Genomic DNA, 10,927 nt, shown 5'->3' with positions numbered 1-10,927 from the left:
CAAAGTATTATAATAAAAAAATATGTTTTATTTTCAAATCAGTCAATATAAAATAGACATCACTTATCACAACTTAATCTAAAATGCTTATTTACATAGAACTCATTAACAATTAATTATATAGTACCTATTTTTAGTTCTTTATGGGTATTTAAGAAAAGACGGGATAATAATGAGTTGTATTAAGAGAAATAAAAATTTAGACGTTACAAACTTGCAAAATTTCTGTATCAAGAATATTTTTCGTAATCATTCTTGAATCTTATTTCTGCATCCAGTGCGCAAATGTTTGTGGGCGTTCCGTTCAGAAACATTTTTGAAATTCGTTTCCAAAGATAGCTAGAAAGTGTCTAATTATTCGTCTCCAAACTTGATGTTTTGCGCCAGCTTGATCGCTCCGGAATAATTGATGGTGACGGTGGAGCGTCGCATGTAGTTCTTCCAGGAGTCGGAGCCGCACTCCCGGCCGCCCCCCGTCGCCTTCTCCCCCCCGAAGGCTCCCCCCACCTCCGCGCCGTTGGTGGGGATGTTGATGTTTACGATGCCGCAGTCCGACCCGTGGGGGCCGATCCACTGGACAGGAAAAGTATTATAAGACTTCATTGTACTTTCGCAAAAGTTTTCTTGTACTAACATAATTCTTAGAATTACATTTTTCATATTTGCGTGTACAATCGTCTGCAGGGAATCTTCAACTTTTAGTATGGTTTTGGTTTGTAGGGTCTGCAGCCGACTGTACCTGATTGTAACGTGTGCCGTGTGGTTCCCGGCACTTCAGAATAGGATTCTATATTTTTACCGACAAAGAGAAAGGCTTATAAACTTGGATTAGGCGACAGGTTAACAACCTGTCACTATTTTAATATCAATTTCATCAGTCAGCCATGCAACTGAACATAGCTTTTCAGTCTTCTCAAGGCTGTTATGTCTATCCTGCAATGGATACAGACGTGATTATTTATGTATATAGTTTCGTCTTCGACACCCTCAAGTCGCCAGCACGCCATTAAAACTAACCTTAAAAACATCCCCAAGATTCTCCGTGAAGAGACTTGACGACAGTCCCTGGTCCACCTCGTTGTTGTACCGAATGCCGGTGTCTAGATCCGGGATCTCGATGCAGTAGACGATTGGCGCGAAACACTCCGACTTGACCAGCGGCGAGTCGTGTGGCAGGCTCGTGATGATCGTCGGCTCAACGAAATAGCCTTCGCGGTCTATCACCTGGTGCAAGTTAAACATTATGTAAAAGAGGGAAATCACTCGTGCCGTCAAAGGCGACTAAGTGATAGGCTTACAAACTTGGGATTCCTTTTTAGGCGATGGGCTAGCAACCTGTCACTATTTGAATCTCAATTCTATCATTAAGCCAAATAGCTGAACGTGGCCATTCAGTCTTTTCAAGACTGTTGGCTCTGTCTACCCCGCAAGGGATATAGACGACATTCGGGCCAGTTCATAAAGAAGCTTCTTTAGATACTTAAGCAACGATGCCAACGTAGCGAGGACTGATGACTGACGTCTCTGATTCGACTTGGGAAAAGTGCCTTTTTGTACCTAGTGCAAATGGGAATGCACAAAGATGAGAGAGAGAAGGTATGTTATACGATAAGTCTCTAGTGTTGATTTGATTTTGACGAATTCTTCCGAGTTTGTTCCCTGAAATCGATGTAGTAAAAACCACGACTCTTTTCCGGGTGGTTGTGGTGGTTTAAAACATGAGGGTACACTTAATAATCGCCAGTCTAAAGAAGACACCATAAGAAAGAAATATGGAACATAGAGTTTGCGGCGAAGGTTAACATCTTACGGAAGGACGCATAAATAACTCCTTACCTTGCCTCCAAATTCCACCTTTCCCCCTTGTTTGACGGCTTCGGCTACTGTTCGCTTGTAGGCCTCCACAGCGGCCGGAGTATGGAGTGGACCAATGAGGGTGTCTTCTAGTAGGGGATCCCCGATCTTGCTGACAACACCCGCGAAGGACTTCTTCAGCTTTGTTACAACCTCGTTATACACCTGGTGAAAAATAATGTTACTTAGTGGTCTGATAGTTTCCAAAATGGCGATAGCAAAAATGTTACTATGTATTCAATAATGAAAATCCGAAGTTATTGCTGTTGGTTTTAAAAATGCTGTAAAATGATTTTGCAGATTCTGTGGAAATTGATATTTTTTTCGTACTTCGTCTACTGTCAATGTGGGATAAGTTAAATTCTAACTCTAAAGTAGACAGTAGAACGTAGACCTCACGATTTTTTTTCAGTGCCAGCCTACTAAATAGAATATATTTTACCTACCTAGTGTCTTACTAGGTATTATATATTCTTACCTATCATTTTTATTTTGCAAACTTTGTACATATAGACTGATTTTGTTGTCTAGCGACTTGAAAACTGTATTAACCTTTTCTATGTTTCTACCAAATTTCACCAATATCAGACAAGGAGTTAAACATTTATTGCGTTACAAATATACATAAGTACCTACAGAAAATGTATTTTCGCTCCAAGTTGATTCGTAGGCAAATATAGGTACACGGAAAATCTTTGCAGTCAACATTTCTTTACCTTCTTGTGTATGAGCAATCTTCTAGTAGTCGTGCATCTCTGTCCGGCGGTACCAGCACACGCGAATAATGCGGCCGAGAGAAGCAAATCAAGGTTCGCGTCCGAATTGACGATGATGGCGTTATTACCGCCAAGCTCCAACAGATGGCGCCCAAAACGACGCTGCACTTCTACGCCTACCTGCAAAAAATAATTGATTGATGCGTGATTGTTTCCGTTGAAACAAATGTTTAACCAAATGTGTTTATATTTTATCTTGTTCAAATAAGTGTTTTTATCTAAAGACTTCCTGACGCGGGTCCTATACCCCAAGAAATACTTTCCTCATAGAAATCAGAAGACTTACCTCCTGTCCAACCGCAGTGCTTCCAGTAAATGATACGAGTTTCATCCTGTCGTCTTTAACTAATCGCTGACCGACATCTTTGCCGCCCACGCACAAAGACGCGATTGCACCAGGGATGTTATTCTTCTTCAGCACACTTTCAACTATCTTGGTGACCGCCACGGCGACCAATGGGGTTGTGTCTGAAGGTTTCCAGACGCTGGTGTCTCCGCATACCTAGAATATTGCATCAAGCCTTATGAAGGTAATTATCAGCAGCGACTAAAATTGAGTCTGCTTCCGATAACAAGTTTTTATCATCATTTCATCAGATACGTACCCTACCCTATCTAACTACCCCATCAGATAATCCTATTATAAACGATGAAAGTCAACTTTATGAACGCGAAACTGAATTTGTTTTCTTCTTCCTCCTCACCTTTAGATCCAGTTATATCTTCACCTCTCTGGAGAGGATATTTGGGTGCATTTTTGAAACTTCATTAGTATATTTGTTAGTTAACGCTCGTTTTACGTTTCGCCTAAAATAATCTTTATGAAATTTTGCTAATTAGAAGAAGATTCCTTTTTCACTGATTGGGTACTGAACTTGGATTCTTGTATTTTAGAGACTAGCAATAGGAAGTCAAGAAGCGACGTAAAAAAACGTTTTGCATCTTGCTTCAGAACGTAAATTTTAGTAAAATAAAGTCTAGTATAAGAAACAAACCGAAATCATGGGCGTTAAACCGCGGCCAGAAGCTTGTTAATTTATTTATGGCTACTCTAAAGATTTTTTAACATAATACCCTTATCTACATCATGGTATGAATAATACAGTAAACAAATATATTAACTACAAATAATCTTATCTTGTTGATCAATTTTAAAATGATTTTCACTAGTTATAAAAATAAGTCAATATTTGTTACTAGCTGATCCTCGGAGCTTAAACTACAGCCATAAATATTGAAACAAATAAATATAAATCTAATAGATACGACATGAGCGGCAGTGCCCAGCGCATATCGGGATTTGTTACCTAGTTGAAGAAATTTATTTTTGAGTTAATTTTTGGAATCCACACAGCAAAAATTATATTCAACATACCATAGCAATAGCGCTGTTCCACCCAAACACGGCGACGGGGAAGTTAAAGGCTGTGATGATCCCGATTACACCCAGGGGGTTCCACTTCTCGATGAGCACGTGACCGGGACGCTCCGACGGGAAGATGGTCCCGGGAAGAGTACGAGACAGGCCCAATGCTAAGTCGCACACGTGGATGTATTCTACCACCTCGCCTATCGCTTCGGGCAGGATTTTGCCTGCGGAAATATGTTGTTGTTGTCAAAGCCCAGTAAATTCTAAAAGCTATTAAGTTAGTTTTGAAACCTTGATACATCTATAAAATTACTAGATACTATAGTTTACAGTAACTTTTTCCTTTTTAGGTAAATATTGACGATTTCCCCTGGACTAGCACTCTCGCGCATGAATACCAGGCCTCCTGCGCTATTTAAATCCCATTTCTAGCAGTGCTATCTAGCGATATACCTATCTGTTAACTCATCTAAACTAATATAAACTCACCCATTCCCATTCCCCCCGGATTGGCACTCTCGCGTATGAGGACCAGGCCTGCTGCGCTATTTAAATCTCATTTCATTGATGGCCTCTGTGGCGCAGCGGTAGTACGCTCTCTACGCCTGTGTCACCGGAGGTCCCGGGTTCGAATCCCGGCCAGGGCATGATGAAAAAAGAACTTTTTCTGATTGGCCTGCCTGGGTCCTGGGTGTTTATCTATATGTATTAAGTATTTATTATAAAAATATAGTATCGTTGAGTTAGTTTCTCGTAACACAAGTCTCGAACTTACTTCGAGGCTAACTCAATCTGTGTAATTTGTCCCGTATACGAGTATTTCTATTTCTAATAGCGCTATCTAGCGAGATCCCTATCTGTTATAAACTCACCCATTTCCAAAGACACGAGTTGCCCCAAAGGTTGTAACTTCTCCCTCAGAGCGTCTCCTATCTGGCGGACGATTTCCCCCCGGGCGGGTGCTGGCATCTCCGCCCACGAGTGCCAGGCCTCCTGCGACGCCTTAGCACACTCCTCATAGTCTGAGGGACTCGCCGCTTGAACCTCGGCTATGATCTTCCCGTTAGCAGGGCTGTATGACTGGATAACCTGCAAGTCCAATGAACGTGATGGTAAATAATGATTTTAACTTTTCAATATTCGTATTGAGGTATGAAAAAATATAATACTGGGTCAATAGAGTTGTAGGTTCCTTTAAATAAAGAAAATTCATATTATGTAAGTAGGTACATAAATATAATAAAAAGACTAGCTAGTGTTATTTATTACCTTATATATAAACTGATGTAATCAAAAATGTAAATAATTGTTATATTACATTCTGATAATATTACTAGCTACAGTGACCTTATCTTAGAAGTTGAACTCAGAGACTAGGTACCTATCGATGGAGAGATTATCGACACGCCAAGACGAAGCAATCGGACACTGGATTTGGCGGAGATAGAATGGCATACATTACATAGGTACATCTCGTCTAAATCCCCTCCAGAGTAGGCAGTCTGTCAGTCTAAATTCCATCATAAAGCCATACAGCTGTATGGCTTTATGATGGAATTGAGATTCAAAAAGTGACAGGTTGCTAGCCTATCGCCCACAAGAGGATCCCCAAGTATATAGCTTATCCCTTAGTACCTTTTACAACATCCATAGGACAGGTATGGAATAAAGTGACGTATGTACATTATAAAAAAAATATATAAAAATTTTAAAATTTTGAAAGTAAGTAGGTAGGTACTATCCGGGCTCAAACTGAAAGGCAGACCCTGGGCTCCTGCCTAGGACGTAACCGGGAAAAAACAAAAAAAATATTCTGGTCTGTGTATGTGTGTCTAACACAAAACGAACACACATTTGCAGAACCGTCAATCTCATTCGAATTTTACAACTCCTAACATAAAGAATTATTTTTCTTGAGGTTCACCTAACATTACATTATCTGCCATTGCGCTATGATCTATCTTTTAAATATAAAGTACCCGAAACCGCCGAGCTTGCATGAAGAGAGTTATAAATGTGGATGAAGCGAAGGAAGTATACAGAGATCGCGGCAAGTGGAAAGAGGTAGTCTCTGCCTACCCCTCCCGGAAAGAGGCGTGATTTTATGTATGTATGTATATAGAAGATGCCTGACTGACATATCAACGCGTAGCCCGAAGTACTAAGAGACTTTCAATTTAACGTTTAAGTTCTTTATGTGGTCTAGGGGTGCACTTAGAAAGAATTTCCCGAACTTTTCCCTGAAAAGAGAACGGGAAGTATGGTAATTTTTATCGGGCCGCGATTCTAATAAACAATCACAGACAATAAAAGAAGGCTTACCTGTCCACCAGCCTGCCATTTCCCATTGAAAACACCCACATTCTTCTTCTCCAAGCCCAACTCTTTCAAAAATGAGTATTTCGGGTCCTCAATGAGGTAGGAAGATGAATTCCGTGCCATTACAGTTCTCAGTTGCACGTACACAACCCTCTGACACAAGACGCGACTCATCAGAACGATAAACTCCGGCGCAGGCACACAAATAAACCAATGTGATAAATATAAGCTTCAAGTAAACATGATGCTATCTTATTTGTGAACAATTAAGGCGGACCCCTTATCAGGGAGATAAAGAGTCAGTTGCTGGGTCACGATTATTTGCCTATTGATTTATTACGGCATTGTGGAAAATATAACATAATGTTTAGGTAAGGGTGTTAAATCGTATTGCTAATGATTAAAATCGTTACTAATATTATAAAGCTGAAGAGTTTATTTGTTTGTTTGAACGCGCTAATCTCAGGAACTACTGGTTCGAATTGAAAAATTCTTTTTGCGCTGAATAGACCATTTATCGAGGAAGGCTTTAGGCTATATAACATCACGCTGCAACTATAAGGAGCAAAGAAATAATGGTAAATGTGAAAAAAACGGGAGGGCTTCATGATGCCCAAAATAACTATTCCATGCGGACGAAGTCGCGGGCACAGCTAGCTAAGTATATATTTTCTTTTATTGTTATGACGTAATGTATGATAAATATTTATCAAAGAGTTGTCAAGAATAAAGAATGGAATACTGTAACAATAAAATATTCGAAGAATATCTCATTTCAGAATGCCCTGTGGATGTCCTAATTGGTGTAAAGTAATAAGCACTTTACAGACTTTTCTAGTGGCCACTTAATTAGTATTTTTAATAGGGAGGGACGTAGGTGGCTTTTACTAGAAAATATAATATCTAAAAATATCTATTACACTAGACTAAGTATAAAATAAAATGAACTTGTTAAATTCAATAAATATTTTATTCATTGCCTACTTACACTAACTAAAAACTAGGGTCACATGATTGCACAGAAGCTTTTCTCAGTTTCTTCCTTGCCTTCTCTCATTTCTTTGGCTTTAATTGCAAGGTAGGTGTTCTCGTCTCTCTTAACAAGCCATTCTGGCAGTGGTTTGTCCCAGTCTGGAGGCGGACCATCCCGCTTTTTCCATACATTATTCCTGTAATGTGCTTTAAGTCTTTCTAAACGTCTGGCTCTTTCACTGTTGATCAACGCTTCCTGTTGGCAGAACAATTAAAAAGATATAGTTTGATTTCAGAACAAAAAAATTGAATGGAATATCATAAAATCACGTTTATATCCCTTGAGGGGTAGAAGAGCAAACAGTCATCATTGTGCGTGTGTAGAGAATTTAAATTAAATCATTGAAATTACCCTACTTCAACTTCTGCAAGGTCCCAACTTCCCAGCGTACCTCTATGCCATAACATCAACACTTGTGATGCCCTGAGTAAATAAAAAAATAAATTTAATTTGTAATTCTTTTAGGGGATGGGCTAGCACCCAGTCACTATTTGAATCTCTATTCTATCATCAAGCCAAAAAGCTGAACAAGGCCTATCAGTCTTTTCATGTCTGATGGCTCTGTCTAACCTGCAAGGGACATAGACGTGACTTTATGTATGTATTGAATATTTAATTGTCATTATAGGAATTTTTAACATACTAAGAAACAAAAAATTGTTTTTAGTTATACATGACCATTATATTAAATATTAGCAAATATCATCAATTTAATTTAGTAAAAAGATTTCTTATGTCAATTTCAATGAATTTAGATATTCATCAGATAAGGATGCATCCAACTCATGCTACCATCTATTATTTTATTGTGGGTTTTTATTTGTAACATATTTTTCTGATTGGGTTGTATATTAGTGAGACTGCATATTAGACGCCAGTTGGTTACGATTAACATCAATACATATAAATATTTATAATTCTACAAACATCTTACAGCAGCTTTAAGGTCTTTACCATCCTCCCATTTACAGCAATTATTGTAGTCCTTCTTCCACTGATTGCAGTCTAATGTCTCTCCAAATACAAAGTACTGTTGGAAGCGACCTCGGAAGCTTGTGCACTCCTTATACTCATCTTTGTAGAGGTCACATTCTCTGATCTGTAATGTATAATTATTTGATAAGTTACTAGTCTGCAGAAGACTAAATTGATATGAGAGATGGAGCAGGATTGAAAAAAAAGTAATATCTCTATAGATATGTAGTTTAACTTACGATTCTTCTTTAAGGCGATTGTCTAGTAACCTGTCACTATTTAAATCTCAATTCTATCATTAATCATACCATTGAGTGTGGCCTTTAAATCTTTTTAAGACCGTTCTGTCTGCCCTGCAAGGGAAATAAATGTGACTGTATGTATTTACATATGTAGTTAATTGTAATTATATAATATATATATTTTATATATATAAAATAATTTATTGATGGATCATTAGTTATGAGTATTGATTTTCAGTTCCTTTTATTGCGAGCCCGAGTGCACTCTTGAAACGGGCCACCGCCGGGGAGGGGGATGGTGGAGGGTGTAACACCCCCCCTCCCGTGACCCCCCCCCCCTTGCCGGAAGCCTATAGTTTAACCGCCAGATGGGCAAGGGGGGGGAGTAAGAAGGGATGAAAGGGGTGAAGGGGAGTTAAACCTAACCTAACCTATACTACACTTTTTTGACTCAGTTTGAACACTCCGCTTTGGTGGTTTACACCAGCCTAACCTAACCTAACCGAGTTTGATTTGTGACCAATTTGTTTTTTTCATTGCCGGGGGCTACCAACCCGACCCCGACCCCCCCGTGCACCCCCTCCTGTCCATTTACCGACAGCTACTTTCGAAGTCAGTAGATAAGATGACAATAGCACATAACCAAAACGGCGGATTGCGTTCTGTTCATAGTTAGTGTCTTTTTTGTTTTTACTTTTAAGCAAAGTTTTTGACTATATTTTCAGTGCTAAAATATATTAATTAATGTATTGTACATGTTGAATGGACAAATTAATTATGTAGTACTTAATTAACAGATTACAATGACAAACCGAAAATATTGCGTTTTAATTAGTGCAATTTTTAAGATTTTCAAAAATTCATATAAAAAAGGGGGCTTCTGGCAAAAAAAAATACTTGGGGGGGGTCATACAAACCCTCCCCCACTCTCCCCACCCCCTCCCCAACCTCTCTGGTGGTGGCCCGTTTTAAGAGTTAAGCCACACCTGTTACTATGACCCTTTTTAAAGGGTGACTTTTATAACATCTGCCACCTTTGCATAGGAACCTAACTTAAATTGACTTATAGTAACAAATACAGTGGTCTGTTTTTTATTTCCTTTCACACTTTCTCTGCCTGTAAGAGAGTGACAAGAGTCACTGGTATATAAAATAAAATAATGAATGGATACATACAATATCCCTGCATATCATTTATAAAACTTTATAAGCTATGGAAACGCATAAATTCATTTTGGCAGGTTAACTTTACAATTTCTGTTTAAAACTGATTGGAAATGTAATGAAATTTCATTAATAATCTATTTAGGTAACTACTTATTTATTTAGGATTTCGTCAACTAACCATCCATTTATCTTCTAAAATTTCATCAGCATTTTTATCCGTAGTAGTAGACACATCACTACCGGTTTCTTTATCGTTGTTACTTGGAGTTTCCCTTGCGTTATTTGTAGACATAATGCTATAGTCTCAATCTGAGAGTATCTACTTAAATTCTACAGATGAAATTTGAAAAACATTCAACACATTTATTACATAACCTCTTTTCGCCTAGAATGGTTGTGTCAAATTACCTATTTCTTAAGATATACTGTTCTTGCCACTCAAAAAATTACTTATTAGTTACTAAAAATACGGCAGGCAATTTATTCAATTAAGATTTCTGTGTTCAATAATTTAATAGGCTATTTGACAAAGTTCTAAAAACTATCTTAGGCTATTTATTTGTTTATAAGGAGCCCTACAAAAATACTTTTCTGCCTTTATTATAGTTATTTTATTAAAAAATCGAAAAAGAAAATGCAATATTCAAATATGCCGCCAAAACGCGACTTTTAGCAATATGGCGGCCATGGCATGCAGTGACGTAAATTTCGTGTAAATATCATACAAAGCTTGTTGGTGTTTCGAAAAGTTTTGATTTTCTCTTGTTTTATTTAACTTGTGCCACGTCAATGTGTGAAAATTATTAAAATGAGTTCCTATAAATATTGTGCAGTGCCTAAATGCACAAATACAACAATAAAATCTCCTACGAAATCGTTTTTTTCTATGCTGATGGATTTGAATATTCGCAAGAAGTGGTTTCAGATCATGATCTAAGATCAGTGGTTACCAAGATATACTTACATTGATGTTTTCACATTCCTCAGTTCGGCAGCATAGAAATCTGGATTGTCTTTGAAGAAGACGCCAACCATTATTTGGTCCACATTTGCCAAAAGTGGACCTACAAAAAGTCTTTTGGTAGGTTTCGACTGTCAGCTTTCGCGAAGTTGGTTTCCATTATTAAATACCTATGTTATCTGAGTAATCCTGAGCGATCAAACACTTATAAAATCTTAAAAAATAATAGCG

The 10,927-nt window shown here is 38.1% G+C and overlaps 2 protein-coding genes across 2 annotated transcripts; both read right to left on the bottom strand.

The window, feature by feature from the left end:
- Positions 1–7: 7 nt before the first annotated feature.
- On the bottom strand, positions 8–6,554 carry LOC106138956 (putative aldehyde dehydrogenase family 7 member A1 homolog). The gene is made up of 8 exons (XM_013340268.2): positions 6,322–6,554; positions 4,872–5,088; positions 4,006–4,223; positions 2,917–3,132; positions 2,571–2,750; positions 1,837–2,019; positions 1,018–1,224; positions 8–573 (listed from the first exon to the last, which is right to left on the bottom strand). The coding sequence occupies exons 1-8, from the start codon at positions 6,490–6,492 to the stop codon at positions 355–357; spliced, it is 1,611 nt and encodes a 536-aa protein (XP_013195722.2). The 5' UTR covers positions 6,493–6,554; the 3' UTR covers positions 8–354.
- A 712-nt stretch (positions 6,555–7,266) lies between these two features.
- Positions 7,267–10,245, bottom strand: LOC106138338 (UPF0545 protein C22orf39 homolog). Its single transcript, XM_013339470.2, has 3 exons — positions 9,914–10,245; positions 8,286–8,450; positions 7,267–7,546 (listed from the first exon to the last, which is right to left on the bottom strand). Exons 1-3 carry the CDS (start codon positions 10,025–10,027, stop codon positions 7,325–7,327), a joined length of 501 nt encoding a protein of 166 aa, XP_013194924.2. The 5' UTR covers positions 10,028–10,245; the 3' UTR covers positions 7,267–7,324.
- Positions 10,246–10,927: the final 682 nt, after the last annotated feature.

Source organism: Amyelois transitella, chromosome 5, assembly GCF_032362555.1.
Source record: "Amyelois transitella isolate CPQ chromosome 5, ilAmyTran1.1, whole genome shotgun sequence".
Taxonomy (NCBI): Eukaryota; Metazoa; Arthropoda; class Insecta; order Lepidoptera; family Pyralidae; genus Amyelois; species Amyelois transitella.
Note: the sequence above shows the minus strand (reverse complement) of the source record. Positions and strands in the feature narration are given on the sequence as shown.